The sequence below is a fragment of the Corvus hawaiiensis genome, chromosome 3 (assembly GCF_020740725.1).
Source record: "Corvus hawaiiensis isolate bCorHaw1 chromosome 3, bCorHaw1.pri.cur, whole genome shotgun sequence".
NCBI lineage: Eukaryota > Metazoa > Chordata > Aves > Passeriformes > Corvidae > Corvus > Corvus hawaiiensis.
Genome location: NC_063215.1, coordinates 60,135,258 through 60,161,102, shown reverse-complemented (window position 1 = coordinate 60,161,102; position 25,845 = coordinate 60,135,258). Strand labels below are relative to the sequence as shown.

Below are 25,845 nucleotides of genomic sequence, written 5' to 3'. Positions count from 1 at the left end.
TGTCCTCCCTTTGCAGAGCTACCTCAGCTTCACCTGTATTTCTGCCTACAACTGAAAACAACATCCACTGTGTATGGTGTCACATGGATCACATCTGTATCTTAGGTGCTCAGTGCTTCAGTCACTCTGTGAAGTGCAGGAGCCCTAATGGCAACCTTTTCAGTATCTCTGGATCCATGCACACCATCTCCTACTCCATTTCTGCAAGCATTGCATCCACCCCACCCTGCACACAAGCTTCAGTGCCTGCTGCTTCTAGGTATCTGTGTGTCTCTCACTGGAAATGAACTTCAGTTGTCTCATGCAGCACAAGGAAGGTCCTTGACAGTAATATACCCACAGCCTGGTTCTAAACTAGGTATAGTATCTAACACTTGCTGACTTTTTCTTTGACAAATCAACCTTTGTGTTATATGCAATACTTACTGCAGGTTTTACTTCTGGAGCACATTTATCTCTTGTCTCATCCAGTGTCAATTCTGTTATGGGCAGTTTCTCTTGTTCTGAAGGCTCCTGCTTTGCAAACAGCTCTTCCTTGGGAGTGATGGCTTTGATGCTGTGAAACTCTTTGTCATGTGATAAAGGTTCCTCTATTGTCCTCGGCACTTCATTTATTTCTTTATGGTCTTCTACAACTGCTTTTTCATATGCCTGACACTGGCTTTCATCTCTCAATACCTCTACATTTTCACGTCCTTCTGTGCTTTCTTCCATCGGAGAAGGTATTTCACTTTTCTCTGAGCCTTCAGGTAAAACACTCTCTTCAACTCTGTTTTGGCCCTGAATGGTCCCTGCACTTTGCTGGGGCTGGGGGCCATCCTCTTTGTGTTCTTTTTCCAAGGACTGCTCAAGCAAAACAGTTTCCTGGCCTACAATATTCCCATCTTTAGCATCGCCTTTCACTTCTGACTCCAGTCCCTGTACTGTTGTAATTATAGTTTCTGTCACGGCTCTTTCACTAACCAGCTGTGCTACATCTGATTTTACTCTTTCAGCAACTTCATGAAGAACTTTTTGTGTCTGCTTGTCCAAGTCTTTCAAATTTTGTTCAGTGGCCTCTACTTCTTGAACAGGTGTAGCTTCCTCTGTAGTATCTGGGGTTTCTAACAACTGTGAAACAGCAGAAACCATCTCAGTTGTCTCCTCGGCAAGGGACACTTCCATTGTTTCTTCAGCACAGGAAGCTTCTGCTGTCTCCAGAGCAGTCACTGCTTCTGAGGTTAGCTCCAGCTCACTTGCTGTGGTGTCATCACTTACATCCTTTCTAGTCTCTGGCACTGTCTTAGCAGCTACCACTGCATCCTCCACAGTAACACCCAGTTCAGCCGTTTTTCGAGTTTCTTTCTCTTCCTCTTCTCTTGCTTGCTCAATGCACTCTGTCAGAGCAGCAGATATCCACGACGGTGACCTTTCCTCAATGCTGCTCACTGCCCTTTCCTCTTCCACAACAGAAACAGCAACTGCATGCACCAGCCCTCCAGATCCTTGCTCCATTCTTAGGGTCTCCTCTAACTTTTCTGCTCTCTCTTCCTCTGAGGTGCCTTCTCTCATCGCTTCAGCATCCTTCACACGTTGGGCTTCCATTTTCTCCTGTTCTGCTGCTTCATATTCAGATAAAGGAACAACAGCTGGAATATCAGAATCTTCTTCAGCTGTTTCTGTCATGTCTTCTCTTGCTTGTTTAAGATGAGCTGGTTCTGGCTTTCCATCTGACTTTTTCTTCCTGCGTCCAGGCATCAGTTTTCTAAATGGAACCCACGATTCATCTTTTCCAGGCTCACCATCCGATGTTGAATGCTCCAGGCTAGATCCCACAACAGAGTCTTCGGTCTTCTCTTCCATTCTGGTTTTAGATCTCCGTCTTGGAGTAACTAACCTTTTAAATGATTCCCATGTTGAAATACCTTCACTTTCGGATGGGCTTCCAGCTTGTTCTGGGGAAGAATTCCCCTGTCCTTGATCACTCTCTTGAGAGCTGGTAAGAACTGCATCTGTTGCTGTCTCTTTGCTCTGTCCAGACTCTTCTACTTTTTGGCTTTCCTCATCAGATGATGATGACTTCCTGGCTCTCTTTTTTGAAGAGCCTACACATATAAAAGCTTCCCAGGACACAGAGGTGTCAACCTTTCTTTTAGGCTCTTCCGTAATTTTCTCTGGCTTCTGGTCAATCCCATTTTCTTTTATTTCTTCCTGATTTTCATCAACAACATTTTCAGTTGCAGATACTGCAACACTCTTTGTCTTATCAATTTCTTCTTCTTTATCGCTTTCAGAAGGCCGCCTGACACGTTTCTTGGGAGTCACCATCTTTTTAAATGATGCCCAAGGTGTAACAGTTTCTCTTTTTCGCTCCACATCTGGAATTGTGGCATCTTCATTTTCAGTGACCTGCATTCCATCTGCAGGTTTTTCTAAAGAGGGAATTTCATTCATCTCCTCAGGAGAAGAAGCAGAACTCTCCCCCTTTTGTTCCTCTGGGCTGTCTGGGGAATCTGATAAGTGCTGAATTGGTTCACCCTGTTCCCCTGACTTAGATTCTTCTCTTTTACCTTTCTGCTTCTTTCCAGACAGTTTCTTCAACCCAGTACCTGTAAAGAGTTTCTTTAAAGGGCTGCCTTGTAGTTTAGTCTTTTCTTGAGAAGACAGGAGTTCCGCTTCATTTGTGATACCTTCTGGAGGCCTCTTTTCAGCTGCCTCTTCAGAAGTTATTTCCATGGTTGTTTCATCTGGTTTGTCAGCATCAATTGTATCGGTGCCAGGTATTCCCTGTAGTCCTTCATCAGTGGGTTTAACTGACTGTTGATGATCCTCTGTGTCAACTGAATGTTCAGAAGTAGAAAAGGACTTCAATTCAGGAGCACTCAGAGTTGACTTTGTTTCATGTTCTTTGCTTTCTTTCTTCTCTGTGGTTCTATCCAGAGCTTCTCCCTGTGCAATATCTTCTGCTGTGGGTGACATTTTCAATTCTGCTTCCTCTGTTTTTTCATCCAATGCCTCTTTCCCGAGTAGAGCGGGTTTATTGCCTTCTCTTCCTTCCCATTTTTTAAGCTGTTCACTAGAAACTTCCATTGCCAGAGATCCTGTTTCAAGTGTCTCTTCAGAGGCTATTTCAGTTCTGTCATCTATTTCACACTTTTCCATGGACTCCAGTTTTTCTCCCACAGGCAGGACTTCTGAGGATGTTTTCAATTCTCCATTCACACTGTCAGTGACAAGAGGTACCACTGACTTTGTTTTTAGTGGTTTCTCTGTCACCTCATTTTCTTTCTCTCCTTCTTCAGTTTTTTCTTCCTCTTTACCAAGATCTTCTGAGACTTCCACCAGTTTTCTTTCTTGATCATCTTCATCTTTTTTTCCCTCTGCACTTTCTTTTACAGCCACTGCTGCTAGGTCCTCTTTTTGTCCCTGCTCATCATGCTTGACCACCTCTTCCTTTTCACTTCCTTCTACTCCTATGGCTGCCACAGTCTTTTCTGACTCCTGCATTTCACCTTCAGTTTGCTCCTTCTCCTGTGCTTCAGTAGTTACTGCTGTCACAGTCCTCACTTCATCTTGCTTCTCAGACTCAGGTTTCTCCTCCTTTTCACTGGTTTCAGTTGTTAATGTTGTCCCCTCTTTTTCTTGCTCCTCTTCTTTCACAGGAGACTGTTGTTCATCTTCTTTAGGCTTCCTAAAACTCTTCTTTTTTCTAAATCCAGTCCATCCTTGAGTAAAAAGTTTTCTTAATGGCGATGCAGTTTCAGTGGCTAAGGCAGCTGGCTGAGAACAAATCTCATTTGCTTCTGGTATTTTAGGAGATTCATCTTCTGTTTTTTCATTTTTCAGTGTATCTTTGGTATTGTCTTCTGCAGAGAGTACATCCTCAGGCACTGCTGTTTCTTCTGAGACGACTTCTTTTTGATCATCAGCTCCTTCAGGGGCCTGTGTTTCCTTTTTTACAGTAAGCAGCTGAACTGGTTCCGATTTTCCTGTCTTTTCCTTCTTCACAGTGAACCTGAACCCAACAAATCTAAAAACCTTTTTAAAACCTAAATCATAAGACTGTGGCTCTGACACCTGGTCGTCTGCAGCTTCTTCCAAAGCCGGCAACTGCTTAATTGAATGAGCATCCTCTTTCTCAGCATCTACACCATCCTTGGTGCTTGAGTCAGATGGAACTGTCTCCATAGTTTCAGAGTCTTCCTTCAAAGTTACACTGGAATGTTCTGTTTGTCCAACTGTTTAAACAACAACAAAACCCCAGTTAATTCCTTTCTCAATTTAATGTTATATTATACCTTTATATAACATAATACAAAAAAGATACTAGTACCTTTTTAAGAACTAGGTTTTGTTCTATCATTACTATAATTATTTTCTTTCTTTGTATCACTGTACAATTCTTCCCAACATTTATTTGCAAATGCACCTTTCAAGCTTATATTCTCTTATTCTATTCCCTGATTTTGCAGTTCTTTTTGTGTGGTTTGTTTGCTTTGTGGTTTTTTTTGGTTTTGTTTTTTTTTTTTTTTACTTTAAGGCAAACTTTAAGAAAAAAAAAATATTTCCATCACAGACTACACGGAATAATATATGCAATTATTCCTGAAGCAAAGCTCAATAAACATTTCCATGCAGACAGACACATCTGAGGAAACCCAACGAGCAAAAAAACCCTGCAAATAAACAAAACAAAAAAAAAAGCCTGTTGACCTAAAATGATGACAAAAAGAGACAGTTTATTTTACAGCTCTGTCCCTAAAGAATAATAAGATGTGAAAACGCCCACGGAAAATTACCTGTTTTTCTGAAAACCCCTACAAAACAGTTACACATCTACAGCAAGTCCACGCTGCTTAAAATGAATGAGGTTGTTACTATACAAGAAGGTAAAATCCTCCACTGCTCACATGTCAGTTTGCATTATCTTTCCTTTGAGGACAGTTCCTTCAGGTCACTGGCAATCCCCCTCTCAGTCTTGCTGGGACAATTTAAGTATTACTGCTCCCTCTGGCCATGAACTACTCAAGTTCACAGACTGGCATGTAAATTAAATCTATGGTATATTCAAGACACCAAATGACTCTTGGGCTTGGATGCTGCCAGGATTTCAGTTTAATATTATTCTTGACCCTTGATTTCGTGCAACAGGTTTAAGTGCAAGGCCATGAAGGAACGTACTCTTCTCTCTGACCAACCTTGTTGGAGTGCCAAGATTAAAAAATAAAATTATTTAAAAAGATTCAATGTTGAACAGCAACGCCCTAGAAGAAGGCATGGTCCCTTTCTTTTAAGCTGTATATGTGCTACTTCAATGCCCAGAGGCAGGAGGAGAATGCTTTAAAAAGTATGTGATCATCAAATTCCCTGAAGTGATTTGGTTTTTATTTGAACCACCTTTAAGTTGTCTCTGATTCTGCAGCTCGCGCTGCTTTGCTGGAACACCTGATCTCCAGAGGTCCCTCACAGCCTCTTGCCTGATTCCCCCTTTAGGAAGGGCTGCTTCTTCAGAAGCACACAGACAATGCGGTCTAGGTAAGGCTGGAACTAACTACACAATAAGCAAAACAAAATCTACAAGGATACTGGCTCCTAATTACTATGTAGAGGGCAAATCATGTTTCACTATCAGCAGCCTACTTCTTGTTATTTCTCAGTCAATATAAGCAAAGCTTTTTGTTTTTTCCTTTATCTAACAGTTTAATATTATTTGCCTCAATTGTTAACTCCTAATTCAATTAAAAGCCTGACCCCTGCTAGCATGCTAACTCCCTGAACATTTTAGACCAGAGATGTGTGAACTGAGCCATTTTAAGAGGGAGAATGGTAAGACAAAAGAGACATTTTTCTAAAGAAGCCAGAATTTTTAGTCCATTGGTAATATACCTCTTGCAAACACCAGAACACTCCACAAGCAAAACAACTCTTATCAACCAAACATTACATTTTGTTTATTTAGTTGTATGTTGAGACTGTGCAAGGATAAAGTCAGGGAACCACCTTCTGTATCTGTGTTCATTTATTCCTAGGTCTGGAAATAAAGTCCTTGTCATTTCCATAAAATTATGTAATTTAACAGAAAACTGTCTAAGGCTTAATGGGAATTCACAAAGTTAGAGGCACTTCTTCAAAGACTATCTTCAAAACATCACATATTTTGTAATTATTTAGTAACAGGTACTTTAATATACTCTTCAGCTTGTTTACACTATAAATGATTCTTCTGGCTTAACCAGCTATGAAGCTAAACACTGATCATTTAACATTGAATAAAAATTTGCTCATGAGCCAGGCTTCTTAGCACCTCTGAGGCAAACAAGGTCTCTATAGAGTCTTTCTGTTTGTCTCAGCCCTGCATTAATGCCAATGTGCTTACTCTTGTTAGTCACAGGAAGATCTCCATGAGTTAGATAAAGGTAGACTGAAATACAGGGCTGAGAGCAAGTGGGGAATGCTGGGTATAAGTGGGAAGGAGCAGAAGTGCAGGAAGGCAGAAGGGACTGGAGAAGTCAGAAGGCACTTGGGACTGCTGAGCAGCCAGAGACATAGATTTGTATGGGCTCACCTTTCATCTTGCAAACACTCCCTAGGAATGCATGCCCCTTCATTATCAAAAATCCTGAGTTTTAAAAAAAATTGTAAATAGATGACATGTCTTTTTTTTATTTATTCCTAAATTTGGTGTTTAGTGTAAATTCAGTGTTTAAAGTGAGTTTCAGGTATTAGAGATAAATGGGATTACTGTAAGAGAGGAATGATAAAGAATATTAATAAATGAGGCACTCCATTTCCAAAGAGAGATAAGATGTAAAACTAGTATATAAATGCATCTCTTAATATTTAAGATAGCATTCAAAGGGTTTTTGCTTATTGAGTTTATAAAATGATGTGTTTATAACACCCTAGGATAAAGACTATGTCTCTCTAAAATGTTCTGCAGGTGAAAAGAGCTGTGACTCTGCATGTAGGGGTATGCATTAAGATAGCAAATGCAAACATAAAAATAGAGAACAGAGAGTTTAGATGCAGTGATAAGCTTTCAAAACTATTACATCAAGCTGACAGTAATTAGGTCTTCCTTGTGAGTCCGTCCAGCAGACACCTTACCTTGCAACACTTCACTAAACACAGTGCAAAAGGAAGAACTAACAGAAATATTGACCTACTGACAGACACTAACACCAGTCTGAAGTGGCAGCTATGCTACAACCCATCACACTTCCATCTCTCCCTCATGGTGCACAGAGGATACACTTACAGACCTAGCTCAAGCACTACCCCTTCAATTTCACAAAAGGATTTAACCTGTCCAGAAGGTATTCCATCTGCAAGATAACATTCCAGTGTCACCTGTTAAGTGACCTTCTGCTGTTGTACCCAGTCTCTACTTTGTCTCCTCCTTTAGCATTTTAAAACCCTGGAAGATTCTTTAAAAATGAAATTCTGATGCCCTTCCTCAGCATTTGAGGAGAGAGGTGCCATTCAGGAAATTTGCGTCCATGTTGCCAGGAGTCTGCCACTGTTTTGTGACAAGACTCCAGTGCCACGAATATCCAAGCTGTACTTTTCACAACATATACACCCGGAACTTAATATTTAGCAGTTGGATTCTATATTGAAGTTTTTATTAATGACACTGCAGTGCCCAAACACTGTCAGTGCAATTCTGAACGCAAAGCAAACTGTGAGCAGCTCCACTTGGAAAGGTTTGGAAGTTACTTACACAAGGCATTGTCGGTCAGAGTTCTGTAGCATGTCACTACCACAGGTGTTCTGGCAAGACAACCAGCACTTTCTGAATTAATTCATTGATTTTGAAAGCACCTTTAAGAAACACCAGACAGACTCATCAAAACAGCTACCAGAAATCAAAACAAAACAAATAATAGTAAAATACTGATAGGAATAACATTTCCTTAGGTCTCTCGTGAGCAGGGCTGTACTTTACCAGCCATGTGCTAGCCAAGGAACAGAATACAACAAAAATATACCTAGAGGAGGCGATAAAGATCAGGGGTGATATCATAAAATTGATACACTTTGCTGTTTAAATCCACTGTGGCTAAGGACCAACACTGAAAGTCTATTTTAACTGCTTACACACCAGCTAACCTTTCAAACATTTTTAATTGACTCAAGGTGCTGCCTGTGTTTTAATAACCACAAGTGTTCTGTTTTATTCTGAAAGAAACTTTCAAAACTGACAGTCTAAAGGATTCAAAGGTGCTTGATTTCACAATTTCATAGGTACTTAGTCCATGGTAAGAATTTATTTCTATTTTATCAGGAGCATGCTGATCAGATGTTGGAAAATTAGTATTTTCAGAATGACTGAATTCCTGTCTCATCCCATTAAAAATAAAATGAATAAATAAAACTCTTCTTTTTGCAGTCTGACAGACATTGTTGGCAGTGCAACCTAACTGCTCCCAGCTCTCATCTCTCTTCAAAAGTGAAAATGTGTTTCTCCCCTGGTAGCTGCCAAAGAGTTTTAAAAAAGCACTCTGACTGCAAGAGTTAAATCCACAGCACTTCATGTGCTCGAAGTCAACCATCTCAACATCTGGAGTTGGTTGACTTTTCCCCCTAAGGATTTGCAGCACGGCGCTGGATTTTTTCCATGAATTCCCAACATTCTCAATCTCTCAGATGAATGTGACACACACACCCTGTGCCCACCTCACAAACTCCTCTGGCCGCTGCAAGGCTCCAGAGGACTTTGTGCTGTTTTCATTTATTCAGTGTTTAGGGCCAAATTGTGCTTTTGGTCACATACACAATTCTCTCACTACGTTCACATGAGCAAAAGCAAATGCTGCAGCCATGAGGCTGAAGGTGTATTTTACAAGAATTTGCCTCCATTGTGTCTAGATTTGCTACAAATACAACATACAAAAGAAAAAAAAAAAAACCACAAACAAACAACAAGCCACCAGCTACTGCTCTAAAATTCATATGACACAAAAAGAAGGCAGTTAAAAGAAAATTATCATTAGAAACATTGAATGACAATGTAAAGAAAGGATAAAAACTGATACAGGTGAGTAATTAAAAACCAAAGCACATCTTGAAATTACAGTATGAAAAACCTACTCTGAACAGATTTATTTAGAATGAAGTAGCTGTTTGGAATTACTTGTGAAATTGAGCACTTTAGCATTAAAAAAAAAAAAAAAGAAAACCTATCTGTGCTTTTAAGTTTCCATTGCAGAGTGTATGAACTGGGCATTATACCACAAATTCTGATTCTTTTAATCACAAGTTTCAGAAGGTTTGGTTTAATGAATCAAACACGCTACTCACTTCGCAGTAACAAAATAACACAGAAATATGATTGTGTTATCCTTCCAACAATTTAATTTTTTTTAACTACGACTGTGACATTGCTGCTTCTTAGCAATGTATTTTTCACAAATTCTTCCTTCCTTTCCCTACTATACACCATATTTATTTCCACGTCAATGTACAAACAGTTCTTCCATAGAAAACACATACTATGTCCTTCTCCCTTCTATTCACTGAATTATTTCTAAGGACTGACTTGCCATGTTCATCACAGGGAGCAAGTTCTTTCAGAATAATTAAATAATGGGAGAGGATTTACAGAGATTTTTGCATGCCAAATCTCACCGTGCATCCACACAATTCATGAGCTTTTCAAGCATGATGCTATTTCAAAGCTTTTGAAACAAGAACTATTTAGTCTTCAGTTCTCTGGTACTGCGGTGGCAACTGAAGAGTTATGTTTAAAAATCTCACATACTTTTGTGTTCATTTTTAAAAACGGAAAAAAAGGAAAAAGCTGCAAAATATCTATTATTTTCCATGGCTTAGAGCTCCTTTAGAAAGCAAAAGCAGCATCCCCAGAAAATGACATCATAGAAAAGTAACTGAAACAAACAAACAAACCCAAACGCACAATCATTTCCACTGTGTTGCTGTATCATTCTAATATTCCTCAAAAATCTTTATTCAGAAGATTTTGATTTAGCTGTACTTTTCTGCTCCAACCCAGAGCTTCTCAAATTCCAATTCTGAGCCCCAGCTTCTCAAATTCCAGCAGGAAAAGTTATGTATTTCATCTATTCAAGATTAAGATATTTCTTTTTTCATTTCAGTGTTTCAACAAACAGCACTAAAAATCAGAAAACAGTATAGTTCTTTAAAAACAAACAGAAGACTTTTAAAGACAGAACGGCCATTAGCTATGGCTTGGATACAGTTGCTGTAGTTAAAAATTCTTCATTAAATACGCTCACAATAATAAACTGCTCTCAGACCAGCACAGCTGCTCTGTTTGGGAACCAAACCAGCACGCTACAAATATTTATGAAATTTCATGGTTAGACATGCTGTCCACATCTCACATTCAGTGACTTGGTTCTGCTTCTTAAAATAAAGTTCATTCACCAAGCGTAAGATAGATGCAACCCTAGCACTTGGGTATTTGAGGGGAAAAAAAATTCATTGCTCCATTAGCAACAAGAATGGGATAAGCAATATGGGCCAGTAAAAGCTGGGACATTTTTGAGAACCCCTAATGATTAATGAACAATGAAAAGCAGATTGAAATTTTTTCTTTATCAACACGACCACAAAGGCTAATGTAAACATCACAAACTCACCACAAAGGAGATGAAGCTGCATCTGCACTAATTAGACACATGACAGCTTAATACACTTCTGCATACCAACAAGCAGAGGTACTCTGTCCCTTCCAAGAAATGGTAACATATACTACACGCTAAATGCGGTTCTTGCAAAATGCACTATAGAAGCAGCTGTGCTGCAGTGAAAATCCAAGGTTCTTCCACAGGAATTATTAAATAAGGAAAACCTCAAATGATCAAACTGTGCAAACCTATAAAGACATTGCTTTTGAAAAACAGTTTAACCTTTAATTGCTAAAAATAAAAGGAAATAAAAAAAATAGAGAACCCTTGAGGAAAAAGTCTCAGCATGTGATAAGCTCATTAAACATAGAGTTTAATGAAAACCCTATTGTAAACAGCAGTAGGATATCTCCTCCACTACTCACTGATTCAAATCACGTACAGTCCTCCCCAGAGCCCGCTCCAAATGGAGCCGCACTTCTACAGGCTTTGTTGTCGACATGTATTGTAAAGTTAAAGTATTTTGCATGAATAAACTCCCCCTATTTGTTGAACTCGTTCACTGGCTCTAGCAAACAATATACAAGAGAGTAATTATTAATACAATGACAAAGATTTCCTAGATAGCTAGAGCCATACATCATCTGAGAGAAATTCCGATGCAAATTAGCTATCTTTAGGAGAAAAACACAAAATAAACGGGTTTGTTTGAACTTCATAATGCCACTTTGTCTCCCAGAGAAAGACATACGTTTGTCCAAACCCAGCACTGCACGATAATGTTTTTTTCTTTTAATTCTTTGCTCCTCCAAAACTCATCTTTTCAGAAAGCCCAATTAGTTTACAGTATTAGCTCTCAGCTTCAGTGGCTTGTGTGCTAATTCCTCAAGTAAGATGTGTGGAGTTCAGCACACACAGCATGGAATTTTTGGTACTGCAGGCTGGGAACCCGCTGCTCCCCATACACACAGACACTCCCTTGCCACGGTGCTAATCCCCTCTGAATTTTGCTTCATTAAGATAAAACAGCAATGGAGTAACAGCTTCATTTCTCTCATGCAAGTATTTTTACAACATATAAACGATGCTAGTCCTCCAATTTCACCAAGTTTAGCTCTTAAGGTATTTTACTGCCTTACTGCTTGATTAATGTCAAATAGCATCATCAGTGCGATCACTACTTTTTTTTCTGTTCCTCAATTTCGGATACCAGGTCATAGCCCCGTCCTGCAGAAAAACACCCAGTTAGCACCTCCACATTCATAAAGCCTCGGATCACATCGAACGTCCGACTGAGGCGGTATGAGACTTCCTGAAGTCTCAGCAACCTTCGCTTGGAAGAGGTTCTCACTGAGAGAAAAATACTTAAGCCAGACCTTTTAACTCGTAACGCCCTGCCAGGAAATCCAGAGTCTGTAACCCTGGGGGCTCGGGGCCCCGGAGGCTCTCCGGCAGCGGAGCACCGCCGCAGCCCCGCGATGCTGCTGAGCCCAGAGAGAGCCAACCGCCTTACCCGCCATCGTCACTGTCCCCAGCATGGCTGAAGCCACACTGACACCACGAACCCCCTTCTCCGAGGTTCCTCCCAGGGGCGCGGGGCAGCCCCAGCCGACGGCAGCGAGGGAGGCGGACGGGCGGCAGCGGCGCTTCCACCCCCCGGCACCGGGCTGGCCGGACGAATGGACGGCTGACGGAGAGGCTGCCTGAGGGAACTCTGCCTGTCGGAGGGCTGGCTGGCTCTGCCCCGCGCCCCACGGCCGCTCCCCGCGGCCCGGACAGCCCTGGGCCCCGCCCGGGACCGCCCCCAGCCCGCCCGGCTCGTCCCACCGCTGGCCGGCACAAGCGTGGTGCCTCAAAGGCTCCGTCTCGGAACTGCCGCTTCGAGCCTTTATCTCCCTCTGTCCCGAAGGAAAGAGGCGCCGGCTGCCGCTTTCGAACCAGGCGCCCGCTTCAGTTCCCGCTGTCGTAATGCCTTCCCGATGCAGCTTCCCACAAAGCATCCAGACCCAGCCTCAAAAGATGCTGGTTAAAACCCCAAGGATTTTACCCCTCATAAACAAAACCATACAAAACACTTCAGTTTTTCCACACCGAAATATCTGTGCCTTTGCCTGTTACTGTGGGGTTGGTTTATTTTTTTTTGTTTTGTTTTCATTTGTTTGGAGGGGTTTTTAAATTGGCATTCTCTACAACCTAATTACTTATAAATTGAGTCAAATTCTGCTGTCAAGAGTTTCATAAACGTGTTACTCCAGATACTTGTAGTATATTAATTTAATGCTCCCACTGATAGTAAAAAAGGGATGCAATATGATAAAATGTAAAGGCTCAGTATCTAATACAGGTGTCCTCCTATTATAGCGACACTATTTCTATTTTGATTAGAATTGATTATGTTGAATACCTCCGAAGTTCTGATGATACTTGAGCCTTCATCTCTGACTCTCAGAACCAACTTCCCAGCCAATTTACCAGAATTTCTGGTTAATTTAATCTTACAGTGGCAACTAATAAGTCTAGGTCATCTCTCAAATGGTCTTCTGAATGCAAGATTCAAATAATGATGGTGAGAACCAACCCACCCAAAAACCCTTTAATCATAAATACTCCTTTAGTGTAGGCAAACACTTGTGTTGTTTCAGTGCTTGGTGTCACAATGCTTTACTCCTAAGTTTATAGACTTGCAAGCAAGGTGGAATAAACAATGACTGGAGAACATGAAGTGCAGCACTAAAATGGAACATTTTTCTATGTGGAAAGATTTCTCTGCATGGAGCAACTAAGAGATACCTCTTCTCCACCTTTATTCATCTGCCTAAGGACAGATGAGGTGGGCCAGGCTCTCTAAGGTCCAGACAAGTGGACACAAACAGTTACGAACACCTGAACATAGCCTTTACTTGAAGGACTCTTTTCAGTGCTTGACTGGGCAAGTTTTATTTGCCTCTATAGATGATGTCATTTTCAGCTATCGTTACCAGCAAATACATGCCGCATCACCTCCATTAATGGGTTTTTTACTTCAAGAGCAAACACACAGAACTGTTTTCCCTTTCACATAAATAATGCTACCATGTAGACTTGGCTCCACTGACAAGACTGACAAAATTACACGATTTTGTCTAACAAGACAAGATTACAATAGGAATATCACACAAGCAACATGAGAGATTATTCTCAAAACAAAGCCATGGCTTTTCAGGCTACTCAAATCCAAATTCCTAATGCTGTGTTATGTTCACATCATGCCATGCAACTGGTCACATGTAATTATCTGCACTCAGAGGGAGCTTCTCACCTCTTCATTACATATCCTAGTAATGTGATTTCTGTAACTGAAACTACAACCCAGGATGACAAAAAATAATTACAATCTTTGACTATTAACTTGAAACTCATGCCCTTTTAAAGGCCTTTTTTTTCACTTGATCCAGAAGCTAAATACCAACATGAAATCTTCTGACACTACTTCAAACATCAGGTATTTTCTCTTCCTTTATGACTCTGTTTCGTGAGTATCCTCCTCCCATCCCTGTCCGCTTAAGAGTAAAATTTTAGAGAAGCAGAGTTTCATGAAAGATAAAACAAGCTCCATCCCATTTTTATAATGTCAAAAGCCCCTACTGATATGATTTAAAAAAAAAAAAAAAAAAAAAAAGGCACAATAGCTTAGAATAAAATTGGTAGCCTTCTATTGGGATAATAGCATTATAGCAATTAATCTAAAGACATGAAAAAGAATTGCTTTTACCAGGATTCAAACCCTAGAATATACCAATGGTTACCCTGGAGTACACACATGCCTTAAGCTGCTCTACAGGCTGACACTGAAGATAGTGCCTCATTTACCCTGTCCCCATCCCTTCCCTGCTCTCCAACATTAGATGCCTGCTCTGACTGAAAACTATCCTTCCCTCTTGCCATCCTGCCAAAAAGTCAGCAGGCAGCAGGACTGCCGAAGCAGATCTCTCAACGCACACCTGTGAACAGGAACTGAGGGAAGCAAGAAGAGGCTGATGAGAGCAGGAAAGGTGGGCTGCCAGATCACACAGGAGAAAGAACAGCAGGTCCTGACCATGCAGCAAGGCAAGGGAGACATTCCCAGGAGAGAACACACAGGGATGCCTATGATGAGAAAGGTTTTGTGGTCAAAATGCAAATCCAATGAAAAGCTGTAGGAAGGGAAACTTTAATCAAGGTAAAACCAACAGATTAGCAGCCTGTCCCTTCCTATGCACTCAAAATATTTTATCATTAATATCACTAATGAATTAACATAAAAGGATTTCTGCCTTATGAAGGAACGGACAAGCCTATGCAGCAGGAACTCCTAACACGAGAAGTGGAAACTGAGCTGTTCCTACAGGTGGATGGTCAGGAGATGGGCAGCAGACAAGCAGAGGCACTCAGAGCTGAGAACTACCCCTAAGGGGGAACAGGTGAGCATCTCCACCACTGACACCAACAGCTTCAGTCCACAAGCCATCTGTCATCTGAACTCTCCTACAGAGAAAACGTCTCCCATGAAACAGTGCCCTAGAAGCACTTGAGCAACAACAGATCACTTGAGTAATACCTGTTCAGTAGCAGACAGCTAATCAAGCCCCATTTCTACTTCTCATCCCATTTAGCACACAGGCCTCTATGATATGTCCACTGAACACAGGTTTTTACTTACCATTTGTTCCAGGTGACTCTGTTTGCTCTCTGGGTGGTTCTTGGAGGGGTGAAGCCACCTCTGGCTGCTGCCCATCCAGTTCCGTAGATGCTGTAACAGCTTCCAGCTGCAGTGGCTCCTGTGGTGAGGCATCATGCTTCAAATTGTCTTCACTAACATCAGGTACTGGTAAACTTGCATTTAAAACCTGTGTGGTCAAGTATTGATTGAAGGATGGTAGTAGGGAAAGAAAGAAGGAAAGAAAAAGAAAACATCAGTATTAGGCTGGGTTCCCCTCCAACCCCCACAGAATATTGTTCTTTCATTCTCATTTTGAATATATACATGCAAACAATTTTAACTTGATTAAATAGAAGTACTTCTGTAAGGAAAAAAAACCCAAAACGCATAATCTGGAACTATTTATCTTTCTGTTCTTCCACATGAAATACATGGAAGAAGCAGTTCTTACAGACAATGGCCTATAACCTTGTGTAGAAATCTGTTTCTTCCATGAGGGAAAACTCCAGGATAAGGTGAATCTAGCTGATGGAAAGAAATTCTTCATTCAAAATATCTGGCACAACTGTTCTGATATAAGAATGAATCCTCTCTACAATATAGACTTTGGTATTGCTCCTCTACTTATGTGCTTATTATCATCAACAATACAACTACAAAGAAACTGAACTATTCAGGACAGAAAGCAGAATACATATGTATTTCCCATGAGGAAATGTAGTGAAACTGAAATTAAAACTAGAATTTTTGGACCTCTGTTATTAGGTGGCAACTACTCTTAAAGGAGGAAAGAGCTTTACAATCCTTTGGGACTCTGCCCTATATAATTTGAAGTATTTTTTCTAGATTTGCTAGTATGTGCAAAAAGAAGAATCTGTTTTTCAGCTTCCACACTTGATACATTTTAATTATTTTCAGAATTTGTACTGGCTTGCCCTGTAAGAAGAAATACACTTTCACAAGCAGATTTTTATTTTAAAAGTATGAAATGTGTTGTGGTCATTATAAGATACTTAATTACCCTTTAATTTATTGATTACCCTTTATTTAATGAACTAGCTCTCCAACCGATTCTATTACCTTCCAACAGAAGCCATTTCAACTAATTAACCATTATTCCTAAAGTGAAGGTTTGAAGTTCCTCTGGTGGAACAGCAAACCTTAATTATGTATCATTGTCTTATGACTCATCAGTACTCCCAAAATACTGCCATTGGAGCCCTGTTAATTAATCAAAGGTACCACAGATACATTACACTGAAAGATGGGATCTAACATCCACATGTCTGAAGCGCCAAACTGGGATCAGGAAGATGCCACATTCTTGATGATTCTCTTCCAAACTCCCCCTACATAAACCTTCTGAATGGGGATATCTATTTATTTATTTTTATTAGTAATTAGCCTGCTGCAACAGAATTTCAAGTCAACAGACAGTGCCAGGAAAAGGGCTTTCGTCTTCATCATCTGTCTCTTTTCACACGCTGAGTGAGATCTGGGAGAAGCGCTGTACTCCACTTCCACAGGCAATGAAGCGTGTGCATTCAGGTTCCTGATTTCCAGTTCAGAAGCCCTTAATTAAGCCAAATTGTTTCCACCAGGCGTTGTTGCACTCCTCAAAGCTGCCTTTCACAGCCACATAATCCACTTCACGAAAAAGGATCCCATTCTGCTCCACTGCCAATACCACAGATGGAATAATTTGGCTTCAGAGTTTTCACATGCTGAGACCAGATATTAAATAGAAGAAATACGGAATGGCTCAACACTCAGATTACATTCCCGCTTCTCACATCATCCTTCCCGTAAATCTAAAACACAGGAACTCAGGAGGGATAAAGACGCCACACCACCGAACAAAGGCACGTAAATCCTGTGGAGCTCCTCTGCAGTTGCACACAGCATCAATTGAATGGCAGTAACTGATTAAAAACAAGCAAGAGAATCAGACACAGGAAACAACAACCTAATTCTGAAAGGGCTTTAAGATTCTTCAGTACAAATTTAGTAGAGAACCATTACTTTTTTTTAAATAATAGTAAGTTCTACTGATTTATTCTTGAAAGACAACTGCTAGTCCTGCAAACACAAGAACAACCTTAACTTGACTGGCTCCCAGGGCACTAGGCTATCTGAAGAAAAAGCCATGGATGACTATTTCAAGACAACACCCTCAGAATTAGCACCAACTATTCTTTCAAGTCACAAGAAAGGCAACAGCACTGAATATCTTAGCACTCCTCAGGTTATTCAAAGATTTCTTTGCCTTTCTTTCCAAACCTCCCCAGGCAGCACACCATTTTAAAGCCAGTCACATGTATAGACACACATGTACAGACACAGTCAACCATTTGCCTAATAAGCACCAGTGGACTCTGCAAGGAACCAGGGCACAAAGGTATTTGGTAGCCCAATGCAGTACAACTTTTCTCCTTTTCAAATTGAGCACAGACTGTTACGATAAAATATTAACAATGGTAGCACTTACTATTCCCCCAGCTCTGAATTTATTCTACAGTTGTGACGCATTCAGGAAAACAGTGACTTTATATAATCCTCAAGATTTGTCATTTCAGACCAAAATTCAGAAGTCACTGGGTCTAGCAGATAACCGCTCGGATCTGTTAAATCTGCAATGCCTTCCAGTATGAAAAACAGAATTAAATATAAAACATTACTAAATGTAAGACTATAAGCAATTTTTACAACCAGCCAGTATAATTATAATCCTTGTTCACTCTGTACATAAATTCAGTTTTGGAAGCAGGATCCATCAGTCACGACCATGTAAAAATGTAAATACACGGAAGACCAGACCTGTGGTATTTTCAAATCTGACCAGACCTGTGGTATAACCCTACCTTTTTACCCCAGTCCCTCAGGAAAGAGTTTGATGTGATTCGTGGCCTTGGTAAGGCAAATTTAGATTTTCAAATCAAGTGCTCTGCTTTAAATAATTGAGTAATCAAAACTAATAAAACAATAGTATTTTTCCAAATTAAAACATGTGCAAAGGAGAAGAAACCTTTGGGGAGCTTGTAATGTGAAAGAAGACGTAACAGCATCATTAGTTTAAAAAAAAAAGAAAAAAAAAGTTTTGTGTTCTAAAAACATCACTCAGGCTCTTTATGAGGGTCAGTGCAGTCTGTCCCACTGCATTAGTCCTCAAAAGAAACTAATTTCAGTTTTCCTTCACATTAACTGCTTCATTTCTCTGAAGGGATCTAAACTGCAGTTTAGTCCAATTATATCTAATTTGATGAGCAGTGTTCTTAATTCCATTGAGAATAGTTGTAAAGCTTAGACAAATATAATGTCAGAGTTTAGAGAGATGGGTGAAAAAAAAATTTTAAAAGACAAAAATTAACAGTATTAGGAATCTCTTTGTTCACCTGTATGCATTTATCCACAAGTAATGAGACATTACATTTGGCAGGTTTATCAGTTTTTTGTGGCACACATTCATTACACTCCTTTGGTTATTAATTTATGAATGTGTTGTCTCATAAACAAGGGAGAAACCAAGGAGAACTGGTTATCCAGTTCACTGATCTTTCAGCTTCTTCATTCCCAAAACAAAGGGCCATTAGCAAAGCAACACTCCAGTTTCTGTCACACCATTACTATACATCATGCATCTATTTTTTTAATATTTGCCTCACATTCACCACAAAGATGGAAGCAAAGGGCAGACACACAGCTAATGAGACTAAAATGCACAGTCTTGCTGCCCACATCACTCTAACCAAGAGCAGCTTCTGCTCCATCTTGCATCCAGCAGTGAGTCCAACTGTTAGACCCCATTAAACGCACACAAAATTGAAAATGGATAAATTAACATGACAAATTGCACAAGATGTGGATGAACTGCAGGTCCCTCCCTGATCTCACTGTACATTAGTGGACGCTCCCTTAGGGCACTGTTCCTGAGGGGTTCGCAGCACCCAGCCTCTTCCCCCACCAGCAATCACCATCATTCCCAACATTCCTTGTACCAGACCCAAATCATTCCAGGGATTCCTCACACCAGGCCCAAACGTACCAGAGTTAATTTTGCCTCATTCTGTTAATCCTGCTACACTGATTCTACATCAGATTACTAAAATAGCAAGATCCAGCTGTCTGAACAACTGAGCAAACTAACATAATGGTCTCTTAATATTTTTCCTGAAGTTTGATTTTGAAACTGGTAAAGACTGTTGGCATGCTCAGGGGATCTGCTCTTAACACATGCTGCTTCATTAAAAAGAACTTCAAACACCAACATTTGGGAAAAGAAAAAAATTGGATCATTCCAACTCTTTGTTCACAGCAGTTTGTCTTGTTTTGCATTAGCTAAACATTAGAGGTTTGTGGGACACTCCAAGTTCCAGGTGAAGAAAACACAACGCCCTTCCTCTGTAAGGGATATAACAGCACATTTAATTTCAATACCTGATTTCAGTCTCCTGCAGACAAAGCCAAGAACTTTCTCTGCACCTCATCTCCTCATCTACCCTCTTCTCTCCCAACTCTCAGCCTGACTTCACAGTGACACCTCCTTATGGATGACTACCCTCAAAACCCAAATGGATAAAACAGCTTCTGCACCCAAATAATCTCTATGATCTTCTTCTGCAGCCTGTGAAAGAAGCACTACTCCCAATCTGTTATTCAAAGCCTGATCCAACCTGAGCTCCTTCCCGGTCTCATACCTTTCAGCTCTTTCAGACACCACCTTACGAAAGCATTTCACTTGTACAGCTCACCCAGGCTTTAAGGACCAGTCAGAACAGGGGCTGAGCACAAAGCACGTTCCTTTCCTCTCAGCAACTACAAGCAGGCTTGCATTTCCAACCTGGAGGACTTTCAAAGACCCGACGCTCCTCTTTGCATCTCTTTAGCTTCTACCACATCAAACACAAGCTAATTGCCTCGGCACTGAAAGTGCCCGGCCACCTCCCTCTTTATCTCCTACATGATTAGGGGGTTATTTCACGCTTTTGGTGCCACTATGACACCAATTTCTATTGTGCATTTTTTCAATTACACATTTTTATGCTTTCACCTCAGCCACCACACAGGTGTGGTCAGCCCTCCAAACCTTACCACTGAATTGTACCAGCCTCTTCCTCCCCAGTTGGAAGAGAAGTATCTAAAGTGAGTCAGACCCTATTGAGCCAGGGGAACCCTGCAGCCTCAGACCAAATGTCTCGAACTGGGGCTCCTGGAGACACAGTCTAGGGACTTTCCTTGAACAAGCTTTGTTTCACTATTGATAATGTAGTATTTTCAGGCTGACTCAGCTCCCTCACCAGAACGCAGTTGTTTAAACAGCAGATGTAAGCCTGCCCCAGCTGTTATTTGTCAGGCACTCGGACAATAAGACACTCTGACATCTCAGCTGGTAATCTCTTTAGAAGAGACAGTTCCAAATATTTACTGTCTAGCACACACTTGCTCTCATTACAACACAGGTAGCGTAATCAAGTTACTACTCAGAAATGGGAACCATCCCGAATAACTCTCTGCTCAAGTGAGGGCCCTTGCTGGCGCAAGCCAGGAATCCACCACACCACACTTTCAAGCCATCAATCTCCATTAAAATACTATCTCTGACAAAACTAGATTTTAGTGCAAGAATAGCTTATTAGCATTCCCCTATTTTTCCGAATTCTCTCTGGAAATTTCCCTACACTGTTTCAGGTAGCTGTTCCAACAGAGCTTGGCTCCTTCTACAGGTCCACAAAAGAAACCTCTATTAAAGCTGGTACCTTGAACTTCTAGATAAAATAGAAGTGGCACGTGTGTGATTGTCATTGTTAGCTGCAATGCTGGTAGGATGACAAAGCTATCCTGGCATTGCCCACATGGCTTGGAGTCACCTTCCACCCCATGGGAGGACACCGCACTGGCATTTTTTTCCAGATCTCTGATGCTTAGCATCAAAACTGGAAGTTGGGTGAGAGCCACATCACTGCTATGAACAGAGAGGGCGCTCACAAGATGAAGATGCCCAAACCAATCCAGCCATGTGCTGCCACCAACGAAGTGTCACCCAGCTTCCTGTCCCATTCCAGTCACAAGGTCCTGCCTGCTCCCCTGTACCTGCAGCTTCTGCTGAGTCCCAGAAGCCAACAAATCTTGCTCAATCAGCAGAGAATGACCTTGCCAAAGAACTGGAACAGTTTTTCAGGGGCTTAGCTCCTTCAACAAGCTCGCACAGTGCCAGGTGCAATACAGGAGAAGCTGCAGGTGCTCTGGGGAGGAGGCAGGAGCACATGAACCTCCTCATCAGACATCTCAAAGGTTTTTGTCAGTTCAGGACACCTAAGGTATGGCTGGTCTTCTTCAAGACCAAAAAGATCTTGTTCCTGCTTCTAGCACTACTGAGATCTGATAAATCCTTCTCAGGCCAAGCTTCAGGCCTCTGTGCTGCTCAGGACAATCTGCTCGTGAGGTTTCAGTGAGTTTTCACCAGCTTACTGCCACCATCAGGGAAAGTTTTTTCATTTCCCCTCCTGCAGATGCTTGCCTTGTCCTAGCTCTTGGTCTCACCTCCACGATGTAGGAGTCAAATGAACTCACAAGCAGATCAGGAAAATGCTCCAGCAAGAATAAATTTCCCTGTTTCCTGAAGGGTTAGTGAGTTTAACCCGCTTATAGAAAGGCAAGGTTAGGACATGATATGGCCAAGCGAGACTGCATCATGTGAGGCAAGACAGGGAAGAGGAACAGGGGAGAAAGGAGGGGGAAAAGATCATTGCTGTTCAAACAGCAAGAAGGTAACTCCATCACAAAAATCAGCCTTCTGTAGAACCACACCCTGCCCCTTGGTTTCAACAGGACCTTGGGTGTCAATTCACAAATCTGATTAATTCAATTCAGGCACCTGAATGGATTAGTACCACCAGTATCTGTCACACTCCCCTGCAGAGATAGTGGGGGGTGGCTACGCAAGATAAGGAGCAGCTCCTTCACTGACAGAGTTTAAGTCTTGTCTGCTACAGTAAAGAAATCCCCCATTTTGAGTCCTAGTACTGTAGTAGGCTAGAAACTCTGGAGCTGCTTTATGTGTAATTCACCACGAACTTTTGAGAAGATGGGACCAACAGCTGAGGTACTCACCACATGAGCCCACATTCAACCCACTGTGTTTGCAAGCCAGCACCCAAAGGCCCCTAAATACCCCTTGCTCTGTAGACCAAGTGCTTTCCAGGGTCCTTGGGCTGTAGAAGTGAGCAGCACTGAAACATACACCCTCCCATTTCAGTATGGACACCAGGACACCCAAAAGCTGGTATCTGGCCAAAGTGTCACACGTGAACAATGAAACAGCCTAAAGACTATAAATTTGTTGCTTGCTAGAAGAAAAGGCAAAGAGGTTTTCATCTTGTAAAAAATACAACTACGTCATGAAAGAAATTTCATTAAATATTTCAAGGATTTCAGATCACAAAAGAAAGCACAACTTCTCTGAGACTTTATAGCCTGTATAAGACTAGTTGCTTAGACAGTTTATTTGTAATTGCCTTGCCAAGACTCACTCAAGTTGGATTCCACTAAAGTCAGTTTCCAAAGTTTTTCTTCTAAAAGGGTTGTAATAAACATTTTAATTTGGATAATGCAAGAAAAAAGACCACCCTCCAAAAGATTCCCGTTGTATCTTCTGCAAACATATTAGCTATCTGACAGATTTCTCCAGGGGCACTGCAGGACTGGTAATTTTCAAATCCAAAGAGCTGGAAGGAATAATGATGAAAAACTGTGTCACAAATCTGCATGAAGTTACTTTAGTAAGACAGACTAAATGAGATACAAAAGAAGTATGACTAAACTTCATTAAAACTTATTTTTCTTTTTATGTCACGTAATGGAAGGCAAAACCAGCTGTTTTAGGAGAACAGCGTAATACAATTTCTTATAGCAGCAAAATGGCAACAGAACTTCCCCACTTTTAAACAGTTTTACTTGAATAACCAGGCGAAAATCTATTAGAAAACATTTTTCTAAAGCTTAGAAGACATAAACCACAGTAGTAATAATAATCTGTACTTGAGAACAGTATTAATGTTATTCCCTTTTTAGAAGGTCTTAGTTCCCATAACTGGATAAACATGGCTATGAATATTACATCCCTTCTTCAAAGTCCCATTATCTTAATTTTTAAACAACCACAATAGCCAAATGCTTGCCTGATATAAATTCCCTCTGAGTTCTAAAATTGCCCAACACAACTGCTAAATATTTTGTTAACCAACACCAATCCCCAACGCTTATTTGGTTAAAAAGAAAATAAAATAAATCTTAGTTAATTTAAAGTTCATTCGCAATGTGGTTTTCAAATCTGTCAAAACACGCACAAGGAGGTCTAGTGGCAGCCAGGAACTATGGGAAATTCAACTTGAAAGTTAAATCTGAACCACAAGGTCAAAGAAACAAAGTCATAACCAGTTCTCAAGCTCTAGCACACCCACGCACCAGTCACAGAAACTTCGGAGTCTCCCCGCTCTGAGCACCCGAACTCTGAAGAACCCAAAGAAGGGGACCTCGGTAGAACGTGGTATTATTTCTCCCCTCACAAACTCACGCCTACCCCAAAGCCACGCTATGTAAACACACAGATGCACATAACCTCCCTTTCAGTCCCAAAATCCCCTAAACGCGCCTATTCCAGAGGGATAAATGGGTTCATTCATGATCTATTTTTAAACACCAGACATGTTTTAAAAGAATTTCTTTCAATTCTTCAACGTCTTTATTTTAAATCACACATACCTAGAGCTCCTTCGCTCCCCACGGGCTGGGAGTTCGGGAGTCCCTCCCCCTTGTCCCCTATGCGGTACGACAGCGGGCCGCACCAAAGCCATGGCTCCAGCCCCCGCTGCCGACACCGCCGCCCCTTCCCCGCGGCGGCAGGGCGGGGGCTCAGGTGAGCCCGAGCCCAGGGGTGCGGGCCGGGGCGGGAAGGGGGGCACAGCGCGGCTGGCGCCCAGCCGAAGGCACTGCCGAGCCGCCCGCCCGGCCGCGCCCCGACGCGCCTCCCACCTGCTCCCTCGGGAGGGGAGAGGATGGAGTGGGGGGGCTGCGGAGAGCCGCGGGAGCCGCGTCGATCCGGCCGCAGGACCGCAGTCAGGAGGCTCCTTGGCGCAGAGCTCACCGCGGCTGGGTGCGGCTCTTCTCGCCCCGGCCCCGGCCGCACACAAAAGCGGCGGCGCCCCCGCGGTCACCCTCGCCCCCCGCCCCGCCGCTGCTGCCGCCGCCGGCGGGAGTTTTATGACTGCGGCGCCGGCCGTGGCGCAGTCCCGGCCCCGCCGCGCCCCCGCTCCGCGCCCGGCCCGGGGGTGCCCGGCGCTGCGGCAGGTGCCCGCAGCCGCGGCGGGAAAGTTTCCCCGGCCCGGGGGTGCGGCGGCAGCCGCCGCCCCGCGTCTCCCCCCGCCTCCCCGCCGCTCCTGCCTTACCTTGGCGGGCTCCGCTGGTGGCTGGGGCTCTGCCGCGTCTTCTGCCGGCAGCGGCTCCGGAGGGGTGCGAGGGGGCTCGGCGGCGGCCCCGGCCCCGTCCTGCGGGGCGGCCGGCTCGGCGGAGCTGCCGGCGCCCATGGCGCTGCCCCGCGGCCGTGCGGAGCCGCTGACGGGGGCTAGCGGTGGGCGGCGGCGGCACAGCCGGGAATGAAGGAGCCCGGCTCTTGCAAACTCCTTTAGGGCGAGAGGGGGAAAATTAAAAAAAAAAAAAAAAAAAAAAGGGAAAGGGAGGAGAAAAAAAAAGCGCGAGCGGGAGCAGCGAGGAAAATCACCTCCTCCCCTAGTCCCCCCGCCCGCCTGCCTCTTGCTCCATCACATGAGCAGATCCCCGGACACGCCTTGCAGCATCAAACCGGGCTGATAAGGAGCGGCCAAGGGGGGCAGCGCCCTGCCCGCCGCCGCCGCCGCCTCTCCCCGCCCCTCCCGGGCACCGCCGGGGCGGGGGCGCCTCCCGGCCCCCGGCCCTGCGCGGCGGCACCGCGGCGCTGACTCAGCGCTTCGGCCCCCTCGCCGTTCTCCCGGGGCCGGGACGAGCGCCCGCCCGCCGGCACCTTCGGGGCTCCGGCCCAGGGGCCGCGCCCCCCGCCCGGCCGCGCTGCCCCTCGCCCCCGTGGAGCTCCTGCCGCCTCCTGCCCCGGCCGCTCGGCTCGGCGGCCAGCAGCCCTCAGCGCCGGGCTCCGGACCTCAGCCAGGCTGGGCCTTCTGAGGGAAGGACGTCCAGGTTTCAGCTGATGCAGAAATGTAAGGTCCCATGTCTTAGGCAACTTCGAAGAAACAAAAAAATCAAGATGTCTTTTTTTTTTTTTTTTAATTGTCATGCAGGACAGGTTCCCTATTATTAATTCATGCCAGATCATGGCCTAGGTAAGCAAAGCCAAGAACAGTAGTTTCTCTCCTAGCCCAGAATACACAAAGCATCTTTCCCATGCCACAAAATCAGGACCAGCATGTGTGTAAGCACACTCTTACCTGGTGCTTTCAAAGGTATCAGCAGTGAAATAGCACACACATTAAAATGAACTAACCACAATGTGCCAAATGGGTAGCAAACGGATCTATTAACTGTCCTTCACCA

The 25,845-nt window shown here is 43.0% G+C and overlaps 1 protein-coding gene across 3 annotated transcripts in view; it reads right to left on the bottom strand.

Moving 5' to 3' along the window:
* Positions 1 to 25,083, bottom strand: part of AKAP12 (A-kinase anchoring protein 12) — a 30,465-nt gene extending 5,382 nt beyond the window's left edge. The window contains exons 1-3 of one of the 3 annotated variants that reach the window (XM_048297386.1): positions 24,711 to 25,083; positions 15,271 to 15,457; positions 427 to 4,217 (exon numbers count right to left, since the gene is read on the bottom strand). In XM_048297386.1, the coding sequence (XP_048153343.1) occupies positions 427 to 4,217; positions 15,271 to 15,457; positions 24,711 to 24,848 (4,116 nt within the window). In that variant the 5' untranslated portion in view covers positions 24,849 to 25,083. Of the gene's footprint in view, positions 1 to 426; positions 4,218 to 11,773; positions 11,820 to 12,105; positions 12,332 to 15,270; positions 15,458 to 24,710 lie in introns of those variants that run through there. The other 2 variants (XM_048297387.1, XM_048297388.1) reach the window with 2 other exon arrangements.
* Between the last annotated feature and the right edge of the window lie 762 nt (positions 25,084 to 25,845).